General features: G+C 44.0%; 2 protein-coding genes and 1 long non-coding RNA gene across 8 annotated transcripts in view; 2 read left to right on the top strand and 1 right to left on the bottom strand.

Annotated features, from left to right (window-relative positions):
* The window catches only part of ap1g1 (adaptor related protein complex 1 subunit gamma 1), a 29,889-nt gene extending 29,609 nt beyond the window's left edge, over nucleotides 1-280 (bottom strand). The window contains exon 1 of the mRNA XM_080763758.1: nucleotides 190-280. The gene's annotated coding sequence lies outside the window, so the exon portion shown is untranslated. The remainder of the gene's footprint in view (nucleotides 1-189) is intronic.
* znf821 (zinc finger protein 821) lies at nucleotides 19-25,766 on the top strand. Of its 6 annotated transcripts, none has more exons than XM_080763785.1 (6): nucleotides 19-111; nucleotides 14,543-14,674; nucleotides 16,064-16,185; nucleotides 22,103-22,201; nucleotides 23,015-23,181; nucleotides 23,952-25,766. In XM_080763785.1, the coding sequence occupies exons 2-6, from the start codon at nucleotides 14,590-14,592 to the stop codon at nucleotides 25,027-25,029; spliced, it is 1,551 nt and encodes a 516-aa protein (XP_080619911.1). In that variant the 5' UTR covers nucleotides 19-111; nucleotides 14,543-14,589; the 3' UTR covers nucleotides 25,030-25,766. The 6 variants fall into 6 exon arrangements, with proteins under 6 accessions (XP_080619911.1, XP_080619910.1, XP_080619909.1 ...); XM_080763784.1 differs by having other exon boundaries at nucleotides 37-124; XM_080763783.1 differs by lacking the exon at nucleotides 19-111 and adding an exon at nucleotides 270-455.
* A 103-nt stretch (nucleotides 25,767-25,869) lies between these two features.
* LOC308315712 lies at nucleotides 25,870-27,099 on the top strand. The gene is made up of 2 exons (XR_013964069.1): nucleotides 25,870-26,632; nucleotides 26,814-27,099. It is a non-coding gene; the product is annotated as an uncharacterized lncRNA (long non-coding RNA).
* The last annotated feature ends 354 nt before the right edge of the window (nucleotides 27,100-27,453 follow it).

Genomic DNA, 27,453 nt, shown 5'->3' with positions numbered 1-27,453 from the left:
CCAGCCAGGGTGCACTGACACACCGACCGGGGCTGTGACACTTCCTATGCGGCGCCGCAGACACCGCTGCAACCGGTCCGCGACCCGCCCGGGCGGATAGATAAAGTCAACGTGAGTCGTATTGGTACGTTTAGCAATCTCACGCCCGCTAGGATTTTTTGTTTTCGTAACGATCGTAAATATACTTACTTAGCCGTAACGATACCAGAAAGTCGCTGGAATCTTCTCTCTATTAGCAATGGAGGGAGGAACGGACCAGTAGACATACATTCAAAATGGCTGCCGCTCCAGCCTCAGCACATCATCTACCGCAGGCGGAGGGATACGACTGACATCTTCCAACCCGTTGGGGCGCTTTCCTTTTTCCACCGGTGGAAAGAAGTAGCCTGCTGTGGCCTGGGTTCTATCTACTGCTCTGTGCTCATATCCGCTCTAGAGCCCGCCTACTATATCCGGTAAACACACGCACACACACGGTTCTTTCTGTATCCGCTCCAGAGCGGATGTGCTGCATGTGCACAGCGCGCTGACTCAATGGATTGGGATTGAGCGCCAGTCTTGCTGTACCTCCGCCGTACGACGGGGTCGCGCGGCGCAAAACTGCAGCTCTACAAGCTCACCGTGCGTCGCGGAGGCCACTCGCCCAGAGCTTGCAAATCTGCTGTTTTCTTTTCCCGTCGTACAACCACATGTATTTCCCCAGCCCAGGGGTTCACGAAAAAAAGGAGGCGCGGACGGGACAGCTCTGCGTAGCTAGCTAGCTAGCTGCCTCCCTGTGGGACTCTATCCGTTTTTACAGGCTTCGCTTTTTTTCCTTTTTTTTCTTTTTACTTACTGAAGCTTTTTCTTCTCCACCGTTTTCTCTTCAGAGAACTACACGTTGCTATGCTATATTTCACTGGACAACATGGGTAATAATCGCAGTGTTCTTTTTATATCAGCGTAATAGAGGACTATAGTTAACAGTATTGCTCTGCTGCTGCTGCATAATATATTATGGTTTATACATTGTTTAGATACAATAAGCTGGTTCTTTTTTCGTAACAGTTTATTATTTTTGCATTGCACCAGAGCTAGGCTACTTTTATCTAACGCTAGCTGATGATGGGTTCGGTTGATGATAACATGTTTTGATTAAGTGACTGCTTATTCATATAATTCATCTGTTAACTGTAATACCGTCGGTTTCACAGGACTGGGATAGTTTTATTAATGTCTTATTTATTTTTTTATCCCACCACTGCGGATGGATAATAATGATCCTATAAACGTCGTGCTGCGGTCCGTATACCTCACTCGTGGCAGTCAGTGATGACGACTACATGTTATTGGTTCAGTGGTTTGTGGGCTCCACCTACTGGACACTTGGCGAAGTGATAACAAATGCACAGGAATTTGGATTTGGGATTATGCAGGTACACATACACACGTGACTTATGCAAGAACTAGGACAGGTGCCCATTTCAGATTTGGACAGAGGACAACAACAAGGTGCACTCTGTTAGCACAACGTGGTGCTGTAGTAATTGTATTCTCACGGGTGTGATCATGTGGAAATTAGGTTTTGAGCCAATTATATACACAGTACACACCGCCCCAATGTTAAGCGGAAGCCCAGCCCCAGACCAAATTGGGTAACCGGAAGGCTCACCCCAAAACACATTTGTGAGTCGCGACTCGCGACTGTGTTTTGGGACGAGCGTTTTGGTATTCTATTGGCATATTCCCAAATGTGGGTGTTTCATAATTAATTGGTAACGATGGAAATGTGACAACCTGAGGTTGGGTTCTTCAAAAACGTCAAAACTAATTGTCACATCACCAGCCATCAGGTGTACAAGTTGTGCAGTTGCAGTTTGCTATTAACGAATCAGAATGATTCACACTGTTGTGATGAAAAGAGAGTTGAAGCCAGAAGGCAAAGCTCTCCGTCTACCGAGCAATCTTCGTTCCTACTCTCACCTATGGTCATGAAGTGTGGGTCATGACCGAAAGAATAAGGTCTCGAATACAAACGGCCGAAATGAGTTTTCTCTGACGGGTGGCTGGCATCTCCCTTAGAGATAGGGTGAGAAGTTCAGTCACACGAGAGAGACTCTGAGTAGAGCCGCTGCTCCTTCGCCTGGAAAAGAGCCAGCTTAGGTGGTTCGGGGCATCTGGTTAGGATGCCTCTCGGGCGTCTCCCTAGGGAGGTCCGCGATGCACGTCCCACTGGGAGGAGACCCCGGGGCAGACCAAGGCGCAGTTGGAGGGATTACATCGACTCACTGGCCTTGGAACGTCTCGGGATCCCCCAGGAGGAAGTCACCAATGTTGCTCTGCATGGAGAGGGAAGTCTGGAGCTTTCTGGTGGAGCTGTTGCCCCCGCGACCCGACTATACGGATAAGCGGTTGATGATGGATGGAATCAGAATGATTCTGATTAAAGAGTCTACCAAGTTGTGTCAACTTGTGTGGTTAAATATTTAGAAGCACCCCATGTATTTACAAATATCTGCCTTTTGCTTAGTTTGTTGATCACATTATGCACATCAGCTAGCACACTAGCCTACTGCAATAATAGGGTCTGATCTCCGCTGTATGATTGTACTGAATGGATTTATATTTGTGCTGATTTCCACTGCCTTTATCCAGTTTTTATGACTCCTCCAAAACAGGCTTACTAGAGGACTAGACCTAGAATGCCTGTGATCATTTAATTATACTGTGCATACTGTATGTAACAACAAGAGCCGTTCTAGGGCTAACTAGAGGACCTGCTTGCAGAGGAGTCTTGTCAGGTGGATATAATAGGGTAAATAAATGTACAGGGATCTATGGCCATGTTCATTTATTCGCGACCCGACAAGCGGTTGAAGATGGATGGATGTTTTTGCATTATGCTCGCTTTTAAAACAATCTAGATCCAAATGACTGACTCCCCAGCTAATTGATTGATAGCTACCCTATAGGAACTTGGGTCTGTAACTCTGAGAGGACAAAAAATGTATAGAACCACAAATGGACCTGTAGTGTTGCCTGTGTTGGGTTTGATTGATTGATATTTTTTCTTCTTCACAGTATGCAGAATTGGTACATTTCAAACGAAAGCACAAGTTCCTGTGCCCCTTATGCTATATGCATGCATGTATATATATAGTTATACACATGCATCTACGGTATGTGTATATATGGGGGGGGGGGGGGGGGGGGGGACAAGTTTGTACTAGCCTACTTCTACACTGGCCTGCCCTGTACTACATATCCCACCGTGCATTGCGCCGTGCTTTCTACGTGAGGGATCAGCTGATGCTGTTGCGCCATTGCGTGGCTGCAGTGCGTTTGGCTGCGGTCCGTTGGCTGAGCGACAGAAAAAAGGAAGGCTCGTGCGCGCTCGGGGCTGCTCGGTGTCTGCTGGCAGCAGCCTATCATTATCCCCATCATTTACAACATGCATTGATCCAAGGAAGCAACGAAACGGCGGCAGCTTCTCTTTTTTTTTTCTCGGCGAGGATGTGACTGTACTATTATTAGATTATATCTTTTTTTTTTGGAGGGGGGAGTCGTCCGTCGTGTTATGTATTGTGTTCTCTAGGATGGATCATGGAACCGGCTCCCAACAGCGTTTATTCATTGCTGCTTGAGTAGCCAGAGAGAGACCATTTGGTCTTTTTGTATTTTCGATCATCTTCATCATCTTGTTGTGTGATCGCCCTCCTCTTCTCTGTGGGATATACACCGGGTCAGGCTGCAATCTGGATTTTAGGAGGAGATTCGAGTTCTTGTATCGGGAGTGGGGGAGTAATATGTCAAGGCGAAAACAGACCAACCCCTTCAAAGTTAATTGTAGGTATCATCACAGGTATTGTATATTGCATTTTCAAAACGTTCCATTAGAATTATGATTCGACTAATTATAACGTGGTAATAAGTGTGAGTTGTGTTTCCCCCACTCGAGTGTTTTGTCGCAAATATCGCATATGAATGATTATTTTCTTCTCAAAACGTTGACTTTTGATCGTTTCTGTTAGTGCGTTTTGAATGGCATCTGACAGTCGGGAGGGACATCACATTATCTAACATGTTTTGGTTTACTTTAGACCTTTGGAAATCATCGTTGTTGTTTTTTTGCTTTAAGACTTTGACACTTTGTAAGAAAATGAAGCATAACTATTCGACAGTAGTAGCAGTCAGCCGTTTCGTGCCTTGACAGCTGATGGATGTGACACGTTTTTATAGTCTGTGAAAGCTGAGGTTATACCGCTAACTTGATGTGACATGGGCCGGGCTTTAGGTTAGGATTCAGATCAGGATTATGTTAGATATAGGTATTTGCTATTCTAATATTCTCTGTCTCTGAATAGCAATCATATAAGAATCGTTCTGGCGTACATATTGTTTTTTCTTCAGCTCTCAGACAGTCGTTTGTCATAGACAATCGATCATGCAGTGTTTGTTTGCACTTGGATTAATTTATGTCAGACATGATCTCGATATGGTTCTGATAGAAAGAAACAGCCTACATTGTAAAGCTTGTGATGTGGTTACATCCATTAGTTGTTCAGAGGTGACACGTGAGACACTGTTGTTGTGACAAATTACTACATAACTGGGCTAGATGCATTATATTTCCTATTTTCCTGTAACTAACTATAAGTATCATGTTCATTTTTAGATTATTTTCAGATGTGTTTTTTTTAAAGCAATGCATGTGTTTGTTGTTGCTGTCTAAGTTGTGTATACATAATGTACTGTATACAGTACCTCCGGACCTGTCCTGACATTGGCTTCAACTTCACTATTAGTATCTCTTCAGAAGTTTACAGGTACAGTGATGAGTGAAATCCTTAAAGGGATATTTATTTCACTTCCAAACATGTTTGGTGTCATTTTATTGTCTACTCAGGCGTTTGTGACAGACAGTTTATAAGTTGCTTGATTCAGCATTTAGATATTTGATATTCATTTTTATCAGGCCACAAAACTTCAAACTCTTTGTTTTTTCCAACTACTTTTTACAATTATTTGTTATGATGTTTTTGGAAAATGGAGGGAAAAAAACATTGAAAACATAAAATAATTATTCACATCACGTGTGTGTGTGTGTGTGTGTGTGTGTGTGTGTGTGTGTGTGTATATATATATATATATATATATATATATATATATATATATATATACGGTATATATATATATAAAATCAGTCACCAGAGCCAAGAATGGGTGTTTTCGATGCATCTATCATGGTTTTAAAATGTAGTTTTAAGTTAGAATGGGCTTGTATAGGAAGGGGGCGTGTCTGATAAAATGTCTGAAGTAACTTAAAAACTGTCTGGGGTGCTGACTGAGTAGACGATACAATGACACCAAGCATGCTTGAAAGTGAAATATCCCTTTAAGTGCAGGCTACCCACAAAATGCACAGTTATATTTTAAACGTGAACAGGACCAAAAAAAAAGAAAATCTCAAAACAACTGTAATAGTGAAGTCCTCAGTTTGAATTGATCCATTTGTCACTGATGGCCAGTTCACACCAATGCAACTCCCTGCAACCATTATCCCCAAATGGCACCAGTCTGCAACTGGTCAGTTGCAACAGTCTCTAAAACGTTTTTTATTTTTTTTGTGGACTGGAGAGTTAAATGAACACTGAGGATGTTTATCCCATTCTGAACGGGAACCCCTTTTGGTGTTTTAACTAAGCATTATGTTATACTTTAGCTATTGAAAAATAGCAGATCTACAATCTCGTAGGTCTGCTATTTTTGAAAAAATTGTGAAAATGCGGCACAAATCTGTGAATATATATTCTTTCAGAAGACCATTTTTTTCCATTTCGACGTCCGGTTTGAATGGGTTATTTTGTAGTTGCTTTTCCTCTGCACTCACTGGCTAGTATCAACATAACCTGGTCTTATTTGGCACACAGTCTACACACTAGCATGCAGACAGTGTTGAGAATGAGATGCCTCTCTCAAGCCAGCAGGGAGGACTAGTGTACACTATACTGTCTAAAACCTACTGATTGAAGTTATCTGTGCTTCAGATCTAGCTTTCTAAACATAGTTTCTTTTAAAGGTGGGGTTTGAAATGCATGTTGCAGCCGTGGCCTCAGTAATCCCTATGAGCTAATACGATCAACTGTTAACGAACGGTTGTACATACGTAGTAGGAGCCCAAGGCTAGAAAGACCCTTTGGGTTGACCCAGTCAAATGGAATAATGTTACCGGGCAAAAAGTGTCAAAATACAACGTGCTTAATTCCACATTTAACTTTGAGAAAACATACCATTGGCTCTAACTGGAGCGTAAAAAACAAAACAAAAAAGCAATAGTTTGTTTTTTATTGTTTTGTGTGTAAATGCCGTGGTCTTTTCTTCAGCTAAGCTACGGTATTGATTTAGTTTTACCTGTCTGTCTTCTATTCTCTTATCTGGTATGAAATGAATGCACATTGCTGGCCCCACCCCCCGACGGACCAGACAGACAGACTGACAGACCAGACAGGCAAGGAGACAGTCTGACAGGCAGGCAGGCAGGCAGACTGTGTGTGTGTGTGTGTGTGTGTGTGTGTGTGTGTGTGTGTGTGTGTGTGTGTGTGTGTGTGTGTGTGTGTGTGTGTGTGTGTGTGTGTGTGTGTGTGTGTGTGTGTGTGTGTGTGTGTGTGTGTGTGTGTGTGTGTGTGTGTGTGTGTGTGTGTGTGTGTGTGTGTGTGTGTGTGTGTGTGTGTGTGTGTGTGTGTGTGTGTGTGTGTGTGTGTGTGTGATGCACGCACGCATGCACGCAGCGAGTTCAAGACACAAGAATAAGACCTGTTTCTTTCTTTCGTTTCCCACCCATTAGCCACTTATGTTATGATACTAGGTTGCCAAGAATCACAAAATCAGAGCTACACTGTAAGTGGAAGTGTGACAGAATATGTAGATAAGAGCCTGCTTGATGACACAATACTTTATTTCCATACCATTGGATTAAAAAGATATAGATCATTTTTTTGTAGATCATTTGTTTTTTAAATGACTTTGAAAGTATTAGTTTGCAGGTTATTTCCAAACCTGGAATCAGTGTTTTATTTGCATCTTTCTCAGATGAACTGCGACTATTTTGGAAAAAAAGAAAGGCCCCTGGTTTTATTTGACTAGAGCGGTGCCCATTCAGGGCGTGGCTATTAAGAACGCCTGCCCGTTCGGAGTAGGCTAATTGCTTGGACCCTGGAAGTGCTGCTTGCGACACTAACGCCTTTACCCATGACCAGAGTGGGATCAGTTCACTTCATACTAGGTTGCTGCTTGCTGTTCTAGAGTGGATACTCTGTGTGTGTGTGTGTGTGTGTGTGTGTGTGTGTGTGTGTGTGTCTGTGTCTGTGTCTGTGTCTGTGCGTGCGTGTGCGTTGCACTCAACACACTGCCCTCCCTCCCATGGGTCATCAGCAATACACCTGCCAAGTGTGAAGTTGAGCGGATGAACTGTTCTTGAGATTGGCGAAAGACAGACAGACACACCGAGATTCCTTAAATTTTATAGATATTCAGCGCTCGGGTTTATTTTGTCATTTCTGTCAAGTAGTCAAAACGTCACTGACGCATAGCGACTTCTCCGCGCTCGAAGATGCATATCATTTCCCCCCAAACTTAGTGTTGCAGCCCAGTGACATTCTGGAATGCTTTTTGCTGTGGGATTGTCATGTGCCTCCAGCATAACCCATTCTGACCTGAGATCAGATTCATACGAGGTTTCCACTGCGGACACACACTGGTCTGACTAACCCATTCTGACCTGAGATCAGATTCTAAAAATGTCAGTCGTTCTTCGATTTTTTCAAAAATAGCAGACCTACAAGCTCCTAGCGCGCCACTCGGTGGCGCGCTATGAGCTTGTAGATCTGCAATTTTTCAATAGCTAAAGCATAACATAGTGCTAACACCAAAATGGGTGCCCGGTCAGAATGGGATAATAGTGTGGTGTTGAGGCCACTATCTAGGATAGTAGGTTTCGAGTCAAGATGCGGTCTTGATGAAAGATTCTTCCATAATGTGGAAGGGAGACAAATCTGTACCAAAAAGGGGGGAAAGGTGTTGAGTGGCCTTCTCCGTTTTCCTGAAACACCAGGCTATCAATCTGGCGAAGTGAGAAATGATGTGGACGATCCTTAATGTCTGTTCCTCCACCATTCCCATGCTCCTCAACGCTATACACAGTGTCTGTGATGTATGGATGGAAGACAGAGGCCCCAACACTTCCTGGAGATTCAGACAGTGGTGTGCGTACGTGCGTGCGTACGTATGTCTGTCGGTCTCTTTCTGTGTGTGTGTGTGCGTTTTGGAGGGGAAGGCCGATGGGGAAGGGGGGGTGGGTGGGGTTGAATTCAACAGGACCCCCATTGCTTGGTGTTTGAGCAGAGTTTTGGCATTCTGTCTTTTGTCTGTTTTGTTTTGCTCCCCCCCCCCCCCCCCCCTCCTCTCCTCCTCTCTCCCTCTTGTGTGTCTGTTGGCTGATGAGTTTGTCTCTTTGTCTGGATTCAGTCAGACAGTGCGTCACCTCCTGCTACAGACACACAGACTCTGAGATAACATCAGAGTGGCAGAGACTGAGGGAGGTGGAGGGGTTGGGGGGGGGGGGGGGGGGGGTGGCGAGGAGAGACAGATGTACAGACAGAGCCTAGCGGTGGGGGGATGGGTATCTCTCACACATCAATCATTGGCTGTGTGCCGTGAAGCCAGCCTGTTGTAGTAGTTCATAGTTCAACACTCCGACCCACTCTACCAATGCTAATGAGTGCCTGGATTACTATGGGAAAAGTGCCCAAACTGTGTTCACATACCATGATACCGACCCAAACTGTGTTCACATACCATGATACCGACCCAAACCACATAGAATGATACCGACCCAAACCACATAGAATGATACCGACCCAAACTGTGTTCACATACCATGATACTGACTCGTGGTATTAAACTGTGTTCACATAGAATGATACCGACCCAAACTGTGTTCACATACCATGATACTGACTCGTTGTATTAAACTGTGTTCACATAGAATGATACCGACCCAAACTGTGTTCACATACCATGATACCGACCCAAACTGTGTTCACATACCATGATACCGACCCAAACTGTGTTCACATACCATGATACCGACCCAAACTGTGTTCACATACCATGATACTGACTCGTTGTATTAAACTGTGTTCACATAGAATGATACCGACCCAAACTGTGTTCACATACCATGATACCGACCCAAACTGTGTTCACATAGAATGATACCGACCCAAACTGTGTTCACATACCATGATACCGACCCAAACTGTGTTCACATACCATGATACCGACCCAAACTGTGTTCACATACCATGATACCGACCCAAACTGTGTTCACATACCATGATACTGACTCGTCGTATTAAACTGTGTTCACATAGAATGATACCGACCCAAACTGTGTTCACATAGAATGATACCGACCCAAACTGTGTTCACATACCATGATACTGACTTGTCGTATTAAACTGTGTTCACATAGAATGATACCGACCCAAACTGTGTTCACATACCATGATACTGACTTGTCGTATTAAACTGTGTTCACATAGAATGATACCGACCCAAACTGTGTTCACATACCATGATACTGACTTGTCGTATTAAACTGTGTTCACATAGAATGATACCGACCCAAACTGTGTTCACATACCATGATACTGACTTGTCGTATTAAACTGTGTTCACATAGAATGATACCGACCCAAACTGTGTTCACATACCATGATACTGACTTGTCGTATTAAACTGTGTTCACATAGAATGATACCGACCCAAACTGTGTTCACATACCATGATACTGACTTGTCGTATTAAACTGTGTTCACATAGAATGATACCGACCCAAACTGTGTTCACATACCATGATACTGACTTGTCGTATTAAACTGTGTTCACATAGAATGATACCGACCCAAACTGTGTTCACATACCATGATACTGACTTGTCGTATTAAACTGTGTTCACATAGAATGATACCGACCCAAACTGTGTTCACATACCATGATACCGACCCAAACTGTGTTCACATACCATGATACTGACTTGTCGTATTAAACTGTGTTCACATAGAATGATACCGACCCAAACTGTGTTCACATACCATGATACTGACTTGTCGTATTAAACTGTGTTCACATAGAATGATACCGACCCAAACTGTGTTCACATACCATGATACCGACTCGTCGTAAGCAGTTAATAGTGGAATGATGGCTGTAGAATGTAGTCGATGGTGTGCGTTTGAATGAGAAATACAGCGCCTCCAGATTATAGCTCTTCCTCTCGTGTGTGTGTGTGTGTGTGTGTGTGTGTGTGTGTGTGTGTGCGTGTGTGTGCGCGTGCGTGTGCTTGAGTGAGAGAGAGGGGGAGAGGAGCAGAAGACAGTATATGTGCGTTACCTCAGGATTGCAACAGAGGCTGTAATTACTTCTGTCAGTCTCAGGTAACTGGAGTCAGAACGTGTCTCCCAGCTCTGGTCTCTGTAACTGGAAAGAGCGCCCGAAGGAGAAAACCCTCGCTAGAAGAAGAAGAAATACTCGTGCCCTGTTTGTATATTATGGCTGTTGGCCGTTAAACTCTAGTGTTTGCCCGGAGCAGTTTCTCTATTCACTGTTTTTTACTACGACGACGAATAATAATGTTGGCTAAACTTAGAGCCTTTTTACCTTGTCATACAGCGGAGATTACTGCAGAGGGCAGAGACTAGGATCGCTGTGCATAAGGGGTTAAATCAACCACATATGGGCCGCTTTGGTATGAGGTATTATCCTCCCCCTCAGAGCTGCTGGTATAGATATAGAAACAATCAGTGCTGTTGCGAACAAGCAGGGAGGACAGAGGGCGAGCCAGGCTGTTCAGTGTGTGGGTGGTGCTGAAAGAGAGAGAGAGAGAGGGAGAGAAACGCACTCTGACTAGCAGGCGGTTGTTAGAGCTCTGCTAGTGGAAAGGAGTGCAGGGCTGCTTTCCCCCCTGGGACTGCTGCAGCATGCCTGTAGAACGGTGCTGCCATGGCGTGGATGCCTGTATACGTGTGTGAACGGTGGGGGGTTGGGATGTAAATGAAGTCAATCTGTGTGCATGTATGTACGACGTCAGAGTGCTCGTCTTTGCCGATTGCCCGTGAAGCGTATACAAAATGATGTAAAATGTGTAGGATGATTATATTATTAACCCATTTTGGACTGAGGTCGATTAAAAAAAAAAAGGCTTCAAAATCAAAACATTTTTCAGAAAAACCCATGTTTCTATGTCAGTGGTGCTCAACCATTTTCATGTCAAGGACCCCCAGAATGATCTCTATTGGGCCACGGACCCGCCATGTAGTTCCAGGGACCCCCCAGAAGCAAATATTTTAGTTAAAAATGTTCGCTCTGAAATATATATATTCGAAGATTTGCGCCACATTTTCACGACTTTTCTAAAATAGCAGACCTACAAGCTCGTAGCGTGCCACTCGGTGGCACACGCTATGAGCTTGTAGATCTGCTATTTGTCAATAGCTAAAGTATAGCATAATGCTTAGTTAAAACACCAAAAGGGGTTCCCGCCCCAAAATGGGTAAAGTATATCAAATCATCCAGGTTGTTGTAGTAGTAGTAAATGGATGCTCTTGGCCTTGGACGATATCCCATGAGGTCCTCTGTAAAATTACCAAATACATTATTTGTATTTAGTCTGTACCGATGTTTATCAGGAAATGGATGATTGTCATTCTAGGTTTCAAAGCCCTTATGCAACTGAAGAATGCAAATGCTATTCCTAAACCTGGAATTTGGATCTGTTTTTGACTCCTTAACCCATTCTGACCTGAGATCAGATTCATACGAGGTTTTCCACTGGACACACACTGGTCTGATTAACCCATTCTGACCTGAGATCAGATTCTAAAAAAATGTCAGTCGTTCTTCGGTTTTTCAAAAATAGCAGACCTACAAGCTCGTAGCGCGCCACTCGGTGGCGCGCTACGAGCTTGTAGATCTGCTATTTTTCAATAGCTAGAGCATAACATGATGCCAACACCAAAATGGGTTCCCGTTCAGAATGGGTTCATAATTGCTTTGTGTCTTTGACATGCTCTACTGTATATTTAATTAAATGTTGTAATGTGTGCTGCTGTTATCTCAACCTGGTCTCCTTAAAGAAATAGATTTCAAACTCAAGGGGACTTCCTGTGGAAACGATACTAATCAATGGCAACATTTTATGTTGTGGATAAACGGGAATTTTAATCATTATAATGTTACGACTTTTTTTGAGAAACCATGATGTAGGTGAATGCACAAGTGTTAAAATTCATAAACTCTTGTGCAATAGAGCACCGAAGTCCTGACGTAACTCGCTCATCCCGACGATTTCCCTGGTTCGCGGAAGTAATTTCTCTATGGAGAATAACATGGGGTGATCTTAATATTGTCTACTATAAGCGTTGTGGTCCAAAAATAAACAAGCTGTCTCGGCGTTATTGTTAGGGAGGTGTCTCTGTAGCGTTTGCAACAGTCAGTCACTCATATATGATACAGTCTGCTTCTAGCGAAAATCTAACTAATTCAGCAGCAGTAACGATAGCGTTTTCTCTCAGTCAGTTCATTCTTCATATCCATATGAGTGAAGCGGCCGGGGTGACATGTTTATTTTTCAAACACAGTTGTTATATGAGGCGATCTAAAATCGCCTCAATGGAGATTTCAATGCAACTAAACAAATACATGAACCTGGGGACTGACGCCCTCTACTGAAAGTGACGTCAGACTTCGGTGCTCTATAGATGCAGTTTCTATGTTGCTATGGAGATGAAACGCTCATATGGAGTATTCAACAAACGGATAGAAATGCCTTGTAACTGTATCTCATTAAAACATTGCAAGATGATGCAATTTCTTATGCATAGGTAAAAGTTTCATGGTGTGGTTTCTCACCAACCAGGTTGTACTTCTGGGGGACGTCTTAAATATTATTCACGCTGGGCAAATTGTCAGCCAGCAGCCAGTGGAAGAGTACAGTACAGTGATACATTGGACCAGCTATGCCTTGTTGAATTCTGTAATCTGTACTGTCTGCATCTGTGGGTACAACTACCGTACAAGCCTTGGGTGTTTTCAAGTTTAAAAGACAGAACTTATTTGATGTCTGTCAAAACCAGCGTATTTTATTTCATTGTTGAGTTCCTTTTCTTAATTAGATTTTTTTTTTTTAGCCTATTATGGTATACCATTTTGGCTTACCATATCACGGCTTAGACTTGATACCATTTTAAGGTTAATGGTTCAAGTTATTTGTCAACAATACCACAATTGCAAAGTATTGTTTTAACCACTTAACCCACTCTGGACCGGAACCCTTTTTGGTGTTTTAACTATAAGCATTATGTTATACTTTAGCTATTTTTCTACATGAAAATGTGGCACAAATCTTTGAATATATATTCTTTCAGAAGACTTTTTTTAAATTCCGATGTCGGGTCTAAATGGGTTGTATACCGGTACTTAGTTAACCTGGGTCCCCCAGGGCTCTGTACTAGGTCCACTCTCTTTTCCCCTCCACTACAAATCTCTTCACAAAAAACCACTTAACCCACTCTGGACCGGAACCCTTTTTGGTGTTTTAACTATAAGCATTATGTTATACTTTAGCTATTTTTCTACATGAAAATGTGGCACAAATCTTTGAATATATATTCTTTCAGAAGACTTTTTTTAAATTCCGATGTCGGGTCTAAATGGGTTGTATACCGGTACTTAGTTAACCTGGGTCCCCCAGGGCTCTGTACTAGGTCCACTCTCTTTTCCCCTCCACTACAAATCTCTTCACAAAAAACATCTCATTATATTTTAGATCGCCTGCTTTTGGCAAATGTTCACCCCAGAGAACAGCTTGCGATATTGTCTTAAAAACTCGGTGGGTACGATCAGTAAGATCCATGTTTGTTTGGGTCTCACAGCCTCACAGGTCAAGGTGATGTGAGGTGAATGTTGGTGCATTCAGGGTTAGGGGTGTAACAACAATTAATGGAATTCGACAATTTAAATGTGATCATCAAGAATTATGATCAATTAATAATCAATCCCTAATTTGGGCATTTCATTATAGGCGAAAAGTTAAAATGAAAAAGAAGTAGAAACACTGAAAATTGCAGATATTGTACACGCTTTATCTTGTAGTTCTGTATCTGCTTTATCTTGTAGTTTTGCTATTTTCAGTATCGCTGCAGACATCGTTGTAGTCTTTATTATCTTGTAGTTCTTGTAGTTTTCAGTATCGCTGCAGACATCGTTGTCCCACTAAGTATAGCACAAGTGGTTAATTGAAAGTATAAAATATGCCAAACATATTTTTAAAAGAAACCTGCTTTTATATATATATTTTTACTTACAAATATATGAACTTGAAGATATGCTATTTTCTTTATTTTAGTTTGACACCGTCAATTGCGTAAAAAGCATCAATATACTGTAGAATATAACCACTGTTTGTCAGACCTAGTTGACTCACTGCTGTGGTCTCTTCTTCCAGGGCCATTCCACACGTCGGGCATCACAGGCCTTGAGCACACTATTAACATGGACGGCAGAGATGAGTTCTCAGAGGGCAGTGCGTACCACCAAGGCAACTCCCAGGAATTCGATGACCAGGATAGCATCTCAGGTGAGTGGATGGATGGGGTTCAGGGAAAGGACTGGATTCCATAGGATGTCCTGTGGTTCCTGAGGGGTGTTCTGCTGTCCTGTCTGTATTGATAGGGCTGTGTTTGCCTCCATAGAAGACAGTGAGCCCTGCTCTGTGTTCTGTCTGTATTGATAGGGATGTGTTTGCCTCCATAGAAGACAGCGAGCCCTGCTCTGTGTCCTGTATTGATAGGGATGTGTTTGCCTCCATAGAAGACAGTGAGCCCTGCTCTGTGGTCTGTATTGATAGGGCTGTGTTTGCCTCCATAGAAGACAGTGAGCCCTGCTCTGTGTTCTGTCTGTATTGATAGGGATGTGTTTGCCTCCATAGAAGACAGTGAGCCCTGCTCTGTGTCCTGTATTGATAGGGATGTGTTTGCCTCCATAGAAGACAGTGAGCCCTGCTCTGTGTCCTGTATTGATAGGGCTGTGTTTGCCTCCATAGAAGACAGTGAGCCCTGCTCTGTGTTCTGTCTGTATTGATAGGGCTGTGTTTGCCTCCATAGAAGACAGTGAGCCCTGCTCTGTGTTCTGTATTGATAGGGCTGTGTTTGCCTCCATAGAAGACAGTGAGCCCTGCTCTGTGTCCTGTATTGATAGGGCTGTGTTTGCCTCCATAGAAGACAGTGAGCCCTGCTCTGTGTCCTGTATTGATAGGGCTGTGTTTGCCTCCATAGAAGACAGTGAGCCCTGCTCTGTGTTCTGTCTGTATTGATAGGGCTGTGTTTGCCTCCATAGAAGACAGTGAGCCCTGCTCTGTGTTCTGTATTGATAGGGCTGTGTTTGCCTCCATAGAAGACAGTGAGCCCTGCTCTGTGTCCTGTATTGATAGGGCTGTGTTTGCCTCCATAGAAGACAGTGAGCCCTGCTCTGTGTCCTGTATTGATAGGGCTGTGTTTGCCTCCATAGAAGACAGTGAGCCCTGCTCTGTGTCCTGTATTGATAGGGCTGTGTTTGCCTCCATAGAAGACAGTGAGCCCTGCTCTGTGTCCTGTATTGATAGGGCTGTGTTTGCCTCCATAGAAGACAGTGAGCCCTGCTCTGTGTTCTGTCTGTATTGATAGGGCTGTGTTTGCCTCCATAGAAGACAGTGAGCCCTGCTCTGTGTTCTGTATTGATAGGGCTGTGTTTGCCTCCATAGAAGACAGTGAGCCCTGCTCTGTGTCCTGTATTGATAGGGCTGTGTTTGCCTCCATAGAAGACAGTGAGCCCTGCTCTGTGTCCTGTATTGATAGGGCTGTGTTTGCCTCCATAGAAGACAGTGAGCCCTGCTCTGTGTTCTGTATTGATAGGGCTGTGTTTGCCTCCATAGAAGACAGTGAGCCCTGCTCTGTGTCCTGTATTGATAGGGCTGTGTTTGCCTCCATAGAAGACAGTGACAGTGACCTCGACAACAACGGTGACGACTCGTCCTCCAACACTTCGGCCGACGACCACATGAGCGCCAAGAGACAGCCGTGCCGCCTATCCCACGGAGCGGGCGTGAAGGAGGTGAGAGCGCCTGATCTCCAACTAGGGCTCGGTTACTTTCTTAGCCATTATTCTGTCAATTACGTTCTCGGGTAATTGATAAATCGAGAAGCGATATATATTTTTTCATATATCGAGTATCCACTTAAGCACTAGTTATTTTATATTTTTGTTGCACAACGGTGACATGCAAAAAATAATGAATATCTGTCTACAAGCCGATCTACAAGCTCACAACACTTTGCAAGCGGCTATTTTCAAAAATGTGTGAAACCTTTGGTCAAAATGCCCAAAATGGGGATTGATGATGAACCGATAAATGATTCCATCGCAGGGGGGTCAGAAAATACGTTTCGTCTCCGGCCAATTTCTTTCTAAGTCATTAGATGATCGGCAAGAACACAACCAAAGGCTAATACATATAATAATTGCTATTTATTGCTATAAAAGTGGCTAAAGAAAGATTTGTGTGTTTTTAACTGCTGCATACTGATATAACTTGATTAAATGTCACAGAAATACTTAATCATTTTGTGAAGGCCACATCATTGAATGAGGACTTTTAGTTGCCGGTAATTAAAAAGTAGAAGAAAAAAACATAACAGAAAAAAAGATAACACCTGGAGACAGACAGACAGACATACTCCCTTTTGAACGGTGATAAACATTCTCTTTCATTGAATAGGAGCTCAAGGTCTCTTCGTAGATATGGAGAGAAACTTCATGAAAAACATGCCAGTGAAGCACTCCCAACATGGATTAAAACATTCTTACGGTGGGGGTTATTCATTATAAAGTAGAGTGCTTCTCAATCTTTTCAATTAAAAGGATCTCCAGTATTAAGTATAAGTATAAAAATGGAACCAAGTTGGCCTTGGATCTAGACTTTCATAGATGAATTGGAAAAGTCGTGTCTGGCTTTCGCATCCATGATAGTCTTGTTCTCTAATCTATTGCCCTACCGTCACTGGAAATCTATGCACAAAGCCTGCGCTTTCTTTTTTATGTACTTCCGTACATGAAACCCTGTACCAACAGACTCGATATGAGTAACCTGTGTTACTTGCCTCCATAGAAGACACTTATTACTTATCTTGTTACTTATCTTATGTTTTTAACCCATAGTGCCTGAACGGCATTTTAATTCCTAGCTTACATCCTGTTCACATCAAGGGGTCGATTATGCAAGTGGAACAATATTACATATAATATTACAGTTTTAAGAGGTATGGGGCGTGTGGAATGTCATATAGCAATTATGGGCATGGTAAGAAGCGCTTTCGACACCCCGTGGATTGCGCAAAACGGCCTTGAATTAGTCATGGGAGTGTTTAAGGAGTGTTTGAGACGTATCCCAATCAACATGTCCGTACTATTCTCTTTACCAGTCAGCTGATGTCACATACGGAATGCGCCCTTTGGGGATCGTGGTATTACATTTCTTCAGGCTGGCACCATAGAAGACATGACATGACTTTGTCATATTTGGGTTAATTATTCCTATTGCACCGCATGCTGTCACCTTTATGCCTCAAAAGAACAGAACCACCTATACCTTTCAGATCGGAATGGAACTGCGAGTAGACACGCAGCATATTGGCAAATTGGCAATCCATGCGTACTGTTCCCAGAATCGTTTAACCCCCGAACATGCTAGTTTGTTTGATATTGTTTAATTCGATAACAATAGAATCATGTACCATACAGCGAATGAAAGCAAGATTCCTAAGGAATATGAAGATTTTTACATTTAAAAAAAACGGTTTAGAAATGAGAGAACCATGAGTGTTTATAGGCTAATATCAACGTTTTTTTATGAAAGACAAACGGGCTGTGAAGAGCTCGATCACCATCCCGACACGGAAGAAATATAGCCTAGGGCATGCACGTATATGCACTGTTGCACTTGCACACAGTAGCCTACACACGCTCTTTATTTCTTTAAAGCCCAAATAACCACTTTAGAAACAAGAAAAGCAACCACAACTACCAATATTTACAGAAAAAGAAGCCGCTTATAATAAGCAGACATGGCAACACTCCAGCAGAGCCCAGAGCCACTCAAGTGTAAAATCAAACAGTGCTTTTTGCATTTAAGAGGTGGTCAGACCCACGTCGAATCGTTATGCGCGAGTGTTTTTAGGTCAAGGGGCTTAATAGCAAATTGCGCAAAGCGAAAATAATTAACATATGGACACTCCCACAATGCTAAAATATTCAGGAACGTCGCATGCCATATGTGTGTGTGTGTGTTCAACACGGGCCGATACGGCTTCCATAATACGACCGGGGCGCAGAGCGAGGCCAATTTCTGTATTACCACATGGGTTTAGTAATATTGTTCCACTTGCATAATCGACCTACAAGTGTCATAGCGGGTTTTCACCTGATGCGCTCTGCCACTGCCACGCATGGAGGAATACAGGGGAAATACAATGCACACAGGTGACGAATGTCCAGTTAACATCCGTGGCTACAGGGGTGAGGGTCTGGTCAGCTTCTTTGTACATGTACAAACTAAGTACAGGCTGTGCGCACAGATTTCCAGTGACTAAAGGGTGATAGAGGCCAAGACTATGATAGATACAGTATGAAAGCTGACGTCGATAAAATACATCTATGATGGTCTTGGCTAATTTGGTTCCATTTGTACACTTGCGGGAGTTACAGCTCTATTAACCCATTTAGGCCTGACCTCAAAATTAAAAAAATCTAAATCGTAAATATTTTCACGATTTTTCAAAAATAGCAGCTATTACTAATACTGCTATTTTCCAGTAGCTAAAGTATTACATAATGCTTAAAACACCAAAAGGGGTCCCCGCCCAGAATGGCTTACGGTAGTTCCCAAACTACAATTTACCCCCTGGAAGCCCCTTTAGCTGGGAACCCCCCGGGGAAGCACCTCAACCCCACTTTGAGAATCATCGGCCTATATTTGGGACTGTGTCAGATATTGTAAATTATTTACAAAATCATTTACCGGGGCCAGATCACTGGCGGGCCAATTTTGGCCAACAGGCCACCTCGTTGCCTAACTATCGCGTTGGTAGGTACGTAGATAACGATAAATACCATTGCCATGTACCACAGTAAAGATAGATGCCAAACAGCCCTAAAACTCCAGGATGCAGCAAACCTGATTATGAATGACGTGTACGATTCATTCTATAAATACACAGTCTGTAGAGAATCAGCCATAAGGCCCTCTGTAAAGACTATCTCAGTTTTGACAACGGCACGTATTTGTCATTCATGACAATGAATCTCTCTAGTTTTCACACCCTCGGATCTATCATCATACAACAACACTCACAGAAATACCTTCAGATAATTGTAGGGACCACACCAAGTATATTAACCCATTCTGACCTGAGATCAGATTCATACGAGGTTTCCACGGGACACACACTGTTCTGATTAACCCATTCTGACCTGAGATCAGATCAAAAAAAATGTCAGTTGTTCTTAGTCAGTCAGTTGTCAGTTGTTCTCAGACCTACAAGCTCGTAGCGCGCCACTCGGTGGCGCGCTATGAGCTTGTAGATCTGCTATTTTTCAATAGCTAAAGCATAACATAGTGCTAACACCAAAATGGTTTCCCGGCCAGAATGGGTTAAAAAACAGTACTGACTGTTATATTTGTAAACAAAATAAATAGTAGTAGTGATTGGCTACTATACAATTGAGCTACAATGTACAATTGTAGTTACTTAAATTGAAAAAAAGATGTATTGATTTAGTTCTGTTAACATGTTTAATAATAATATGCATCGTATTAACTTATCTACTACAATTGAAAAATAAATAAATTAAATTAACTACTACTAATTAACTATTTTTTTTAACCTTTATTTTATTATTTTAGCGTTTTTACAATGCCCTAACCCCTAAAAAAGAGTTATTTTAGGTAGTACAGCAGCTCACACACATACACACATGCACTACAGCCGTACAGCGAGTCATCATATCATGATAAGAGAGATTATTACAAACTACAGTCAGAAGCCATAAGTTAACCCATTCTGACCTGAGATCAGATTCATACGAGGTTTCCACTGGACACACACTGTGTCTGATTACCGTAACCCATTCTGACCTGAGATCAGATTCTAAAAATGTCAGTCGTTCTTCGATTTTTCAAAAATAGCAGACCTACAAGCTCGTAGCGCGCCACTCGGTGGCGCGCTATGAGCTTGTAGATCTGCTGTTTTTCAATAGCTAAAGCATAACATGATGCTAACACCAAAATGGGTTCCCGTTCAGAATGGGTTAAGTTTGGAGGAAAAAAAAGTGCACCCCCCCCAAAATCCGCCCATGGCCAGTGTTTTGATCTCAAAACGTGGATGGATCTCTTGTGTAGAAGACAGGGTTGTTTTCGTCGACTAAAACTAAGACGAAAAATGTTCGTCGACTACCTTTTTCCACTGACGAAAACGAAATGGAAACTAAACACTAAGCTATGATAACTAAAACTAAATGGAAACTAAACACTAAGCTATGATAACTAAAACGTAAAAAGTAAGTGGAAACTAAGTAAATATACCGACAATTTCGTCAACAAATAAAAACTAGACAAAAATGTTAGGAAGGGACAAGAGATCCAGTATTAGTAATTTTACAATTAGTTGTATGCTGAAAATAGCCGATCTACGCGTCGCGTTGTGTGCTTGAATGTAGATCACCAAGGCCCGCCAAAATACAATTTAGTTGACTAAATCAACTGTAGATTTAGTCGACTAAAATCTTATGACATTTAGTCGACTAAAACTAGACTAACACTAAAACATTCCAGGTGACTAAAATGTGACTGAAACTAAATGAAAACTATTGAAGAGACTGACTGAAACTAAAGTAAAAATGTGCCGCCAAAAACAACACTGGTAGAAGAGAATCCACCTGCAAAAACCCGTCCGTACCCATTAGCAGAAGGAACCCGTACCCATTAGCAGAAGGAACCCGTACCCATTAGCAGAAGGAACCCATACCCATTAGCAGAAGGAGAACCTGTACCCATTAGCAGAAGGAGAACCCATACCCATTAGCAGAAGGAACCCGTACCCATTAGCAGAAGGAACCCGTACCCATTAGCAGAAGGAACCCGTACCCATTAGCAGAAGGAACCCGTACCCATTAGCAGAAGGAACCTGTACCCATTAGCAGAAAGAACCCGTACCCATTAGCAGAAGGAACCCGTACCCATTAGCAGAAGGAGAACCCGTACCCATTAGCAGAAGGAACCCGTACCCATTAGCAGAAGGAACCCGTACCCATTAGCAGAAGGAACCCGTACCCATTAGCAGAAGGAACCCGTACCCATTAGCAGAAGGAACCCGTACCCATTAGCAGAAGGAGAACCCGTACCCATTAGCAGAAGGAACCCGTACCCATTAGCAGAAGGAACCCGTACCCATTAGCAGAAGGAACCCGTACCCATTAGCAGAAGGAACCCGTACCCATTAGCAGAAGGAACCCATACCCATTAGCAGAAGGAACCCGTACCCATTAGCAGAAGGAACCCATACCCATTAGCAGAAGGAACCCGTACCCATTAGCAGAAGGAACCCGTACCCATTAGCAGAAGGAACCCGTACCCATTAGCAGAAGGAACCTGTACCCATTAGCAGAAAGAACCCGTACCCATTAGCAGAAGGAACCCGTACCCATTAGCAGAAGGAGAACCCGTACCCATTAGCAGAAGGAACCCGTACCCATTAGCAGAAGGAACCCGTACCCATTAGCAGAAGGAACCCGTACCCATTAGCAGAAGGAACCCGTACCCATTAGCAGAAGGAACCCGTACCCATTAGCAGAAGGAGAACCCGTACCCATTAGCAGAAGGAACCTGTACCCATTAGCAGAAGGAAATGTGCCAAAACGTTTCTTCCTCTGCATGACTCTCTGTGTTGCTCCTGACATCCATTTCGATGGTTCTCAGGAGAGCGAGGAAGGCGGTGACCGAAGCCACAGCTTTGTGTGTCCTCTCTGCACCCTGGATTTCAGCAGCCCGGAGAAGCTTATCTCGCATGTCTACCAGGTGAGAGCAGTGACCCGGGTGGAGGTTAATATTATCCAAGTACATACAGTGTAAAAAAAGTTAAAACACAAGTAAAAGTCCTCAGAATGTGCAGAATGTCCCATTTCACTAGTAAAATGTTTTCAAAAATCTTTTAAATTCAAGCTCACAACGCCTCGCACTGCAACGTGTTTTGAGCATCTAGATCGGCTATTTTCGAATAGCTGAAAAGAGTGTTAATTTGACTCTTGGGATGGACCTGTATATACATATACCCGTATTATTTGTACCCTCTCAGAGTTAAAGTAACACTGTGATTGGTCTGCTGGGCTGTCAGTCGAGTTGTCAACAGGAAGTGGTCAGGCTACTACTTGGCCTCACCCCCCCGAACCCACCTCACCCCTGCCCACTTTGACAGGCTGGAATGGCTTAGGGTCGACGACAGAGTACAGCATCTTGCAATGGGTCTGGTCCACAAGATTCGATACACCACCAAGATACCCATGTACCTGTCTAAATACTTCCTTAATGTTAACAAAGTCCACACCCACAACACCAGAGGGAGTTCCACTAACCATGTACAACCCAGATTCGGCACAAACAAGGGACTAAATTAATTTCGCTCCTATGCCACCAAAATGTGGAACGCCATTAAGACATACGAATCCCTTGACTCCTTCAAAACCGCTCTCAAAGGCCACCCCCCACCCCTTTTTCCCCCCATCTATGATGATGTCCTGTTTTGACTGATTTTACAGCATATACCCAATACTGGTTGGTGTACTTTGAGTACAACTCTCCTGTGTGTCTTGTTGTCTTGATGTCTTTGAACAGCACACTGCTATGATGAGCAGCAGTAAGAGCTACGTGTGCCCGGTGTGTGGGCGAGCGCTGAGTTCGCCCGGCTCCCTCGGACGCCATCTCCTCATCCACTCTGAGGACCGCCTCTCCAACTGTGCAGTCTGCGGCATGCACTTCACAGACACCAACAACTTCAACAGGTGTTCTGCTTCATTTCAGCCCCTTCACATGGCTTAAAGCTCTATTAAAGCCTTTTTCGTTTTAGTGAATAAAGTGTTATTTTGTGCCTAAGTGGTTCAGTGATTTGTTGGTTTACTTTATACATAAATAAATAAAACTTCTTGATTATTCAATTAATTGAAAGGGTAATGGATAGAATAATCGCTAGGAAAACTATCGATTAGTTGTAGCCCTAGAAGAAACCTGAGAACATTGTTATTTTGACGTATTTAATCACCACATCACTGTCCTTTCACACAGGGACAAACTATGACGTATTTAATCACCACATCACTGTCCTTTCACACAGGGACAAACTATGACGTATTTAATCACCACATCACTGTCCTTTCACACAGGGACAAACTATGACGTATTTAATCACCACATCACTGTCCTTTTACACAGGGACAAACTATGACGTATTTAATCACCACATCACTGTCCTTTCACACAGGGACAAACTATGACGTATTTAATCACCACATCACTGTCCTTTCACACAGGGACAAACTATGACGTATTTAATCACCACATCACTGTCCTTTTACACAGGGACAAACTATGACGTATTTAATCACCACATCACTGTCCTTTCACACAGGGACAAACTATGACGTATTTAATCACCACATCACTGTCCTTTCACACAGGGACAAACTATGACGTATTTAATCACCACATCACTGTCCTTTCACACAGGGACAAACTATGACGTATTTAATCACCACATCACTGTCCTTTCACACAGGGACAAACTCAAAGAAGTCCTCAACCCAAACCCATGCAGCATGGACTGTAGCAGTGGACGGGACACCTTCTCAAACAGCTCCATGACAAACCCAGGCCCGGGTCATCGTTCATTACAAGGCCCAGGCCCGAGCGCAAATCCCAACCCGTGTCAAAGCGCTCGCTCGGGCCAAGGAGGAGCGGCCCCCAACCCGTGTCAGGGGCCTCGGCAGTGCCTCGGACAGGGTCCTAACCCCTGTCAAGACCCTCACTCGTGCCAAGGACCAGGGGGGCCGAGTCCCGGCTCAAACTCGTGTCAAGGCCCTCGCCCGTGCCAAGGGCCCGGCCCGTGCCACGGCCCCAGGTCATGCCACGGCCAGAACCAGAACCAGAACCCGGGAGCCGGGCCGTGCTCTGGCCCGGGTCAGTGTAGCTCTGACCAAGGCCAGTCCTTCCCATCCCTGCCAGACAGTCTCCTCACCGGAGGCTCGTCGCTTCCCTCCATCCCCGACAGTCTCAGTTCCTCCTCCGCGGGCCTGCCTTCTCTACCGGACCTCCTCAGCCCCATGCCCGTGTACCCCGCCGGGGTTCTGCTGGTGTGCAACAGCTGCGTGGCGTACCAGCAGCTCATGGACTCCCAGTCGCCCATGAGGAAGTGGGCCCTGCGGCGGAAGAACGAGCCCATCGAGGCGCGCATCCAGCGCCTGGAGCGCGAGCGCACCGCCAAGAAGTCCAAGCGGGCGCACGAGTCCGACGAGGAGCGAGAGATCCGGAGGCTGCGGGACCGCGAGGCCAAGCGGATGCAGCGGTTGCAGGAGAGCGAGGAGCAGAGGTCGCGGCGGCTCCAGCGGGACCGGGAGGCCATGCGCATGAAGCGGGCCAACGAGACACCGGAGAAGCGGCAGGCCCGGCTGATCCGCGAGAGGGAGGCCAAGAGGATCAAACGCAGGCTGGAGAAGATCGACCCGTCTCTGAGGACACAGATAGAACACGACCCGGCCGCCATGGCCGCCCTCACGGCGGACATGAGCCTCTTTCAGTTCCCGTGTCCCATGCCTGTCCCCTCTATTGACAACGGCTTGTTCATGAAGCTTCCCTAGTCCTCAGCAGGCCACTGGGGGGCAGCGTTGTCCCATGCCTGTCCCCTCTATTGACAACAGCTTGTTCATGAAGCTTCCCTAGTCCTCAGCAGGCCACTGGGGGGCAGCGTTGTCCCATGCCTGTCCCCTCTATTGACAACGGCTTGTTCATGAAGCTTCCCTAGTCCTCAGCAGGCCACTGGGGGGCAGCGTTGTGAGTTACGGCTGTGTTTAATGACTCGACACTCCACACTCAGGTTGCCATGATGGTCAACAGCGAACCTTTTCCCAGCCGGTTTACCTGTAGATTTTCTCTCTCTGTCTGACACAACTTGTCACACAAACTGCTTTGTTAAATACAAACGAAAAAAATAACTACTTTAATTTATTACAGTTTAGAAGAACTTTACCACAGGGTTTAGAATTTTTTTTTTTTTCTTCCTATATGGGTCATATAAAGAAGCATGTTGTAAAGAGATTTATCTGTTCATAATGTGGGATAGCAGGTTTAAATACAGCTAGGAGCAGTTACATAGAGGAGGAGATCCTTTTGCACATGGACCTTCAAGTGGTGGGAGGAGGGGCTTGTAGCAACAGCCCCCTCCCTTCTGTTATACCAGTGGTTCTCATAGTGGGGCCCAGGCAGGGCCCGCAGTGTTCCTTGAGGGGGTTCCAAATGGACCCTTATACCTGTGTTCCTTGAGGGGGTTCCAAATGGACCCTTATACCAGTGTTCCTTGAGGGGGTTCCAAATGGACCCTTATACCTGTGTTCCTTGAGGGGGTTCCAAATGGACCCTTATACCTGTGTTCCTTGAGGGGGTTCCAAATGGACCCTTATACCAGTGTTCCTTGAGGGGGTTCCAAATGGACCCTTATACCAGTGTTCCTTGAGGGGGTTCCAAATGGACCCTTATACCTGTGTTCCTTGAGGGGGTTCCAAATGGACCCTTATACCTGTGTTCCTTGAGGGGGTTCCAAATGGACCCTTATACCTGTCTGTAACTCTTGAGAGTGTGCAAATGGAACCCAAATGCGATCCTTACAGGTCGGTAACTCTGAGTGTGTGCAAATGGAACCCAAATGCATCCTTGCAGGTCGGTAACTCCTAAGAGCGTGCAGATTTGCAACACTTGCAGAGTTATGGGGGGTCCTTGAAATAAAGAACAGGTTTGAGAGCCACTTTGTTCCACTCTGCCAGCCCAGCAGTTAGGGTGTACTGGTACCAGTACAGGGTGTACTGGTACCAGTACACCTTCCTTCAGTTAGGGTGTACTGGTACCAGTACAGGGTGTACTGGTACCAGTACACCTTCCTTCAGTTAGGGTGTACTGGTAGCTACACCTTCCTTCACCCTGGGAAGCTTCTATTCACCCAGAAAACTACCTCACTCGGGGGGCCACAGTCGTGTCCTCTGTCCTGTGGCCTACTGCGTTTCCAACTCCAGAGCTTCCAAAGCTCTATATAAACTCTACACTACTTCAGAAGATGCAGGTTGTTTTCCCACAGTTTTGTGTGTGTGTGTGTGTTTTTTTTTTTTTTTTTGCATAATATCCATCAGGCACTTAATAGGACAAAAACATTCACAGGAACATTTTGAGATGTGTACAATGTCACAGACATTTGTTAGATTCGCTTAACCCATTCTGACCGGGCACCCATTTTGGTGTTTGGCATCATGTTATGCTTTAGCTATTTTTGAAAAATCGAAGAACGACTGACATTTTTAGAATCTGATCTCAGGTCAGAATGGGTTAATCAGACCAGTGTGTGTCCAGTGGAAACCTGGTATGAATCTGATCTCAGGTCAGAATGGGTTAAAGTCATACTGTGTAAGGCCGAGGCAAAAGTTAAACGCAACTGTTGGCAGTGGAGGACCCTTAGAACCTATCATTGAAAAGGGAACATTCCCTCATTGACGATGATGCTTAGTCTCCTTTGGCGACACCTACTGGTAGCTACATTACATTACATTTCATTACAGCATTTGAAGGAGTGGCTGGAAATTAATTATGCAGGGTCGTAGTGCCCAAGGATATTTTAGAATAATGCATCAAACGGTATTTATTTATCATTAAAAAAAAACATTTATGTGAAATTGTTATTAGGAGAAATATTGGTGAAACATCAAAACAAAATTAAACATAAGTTTAATTGAAAATGTTACATAGTATGACTTTAATGTAATTTTCATTATTTGGCTATATTGGGAATTTCTTTGTCCTATATTATATATATTTTTTTACATTCCCTCTCATCCTATGAGTTCATCTTAATACATACTGCCTCTCATAATGTATTTTTGCCAACATCTGAATCTATTGGTTATCTTTTATTTCACTGCTACACTCCATAAGCTTTGCCAAATGATTAATAATGTCATTATTATATTTTGTTGTTGCAGAGCATCTTCTTAGCTCATGAAAACCCCGGTCTGTGCTGCTGT

The sequence above is a fragment of the Protomyctophum bolini genome (assembly GCF_963924005.1).
Source record: "Protomyctophum bolini genome assembly, chromosome: 1".
NCBI lineage: Eukaryota > Metazoa > Chordata > Actinopteri > Myctophiformes > Myctophidae > Protomyctophum > Protomyctophum bolini.
This window is presented reverse-complemented; position numbering and strand designations above follow the sequence as displayed.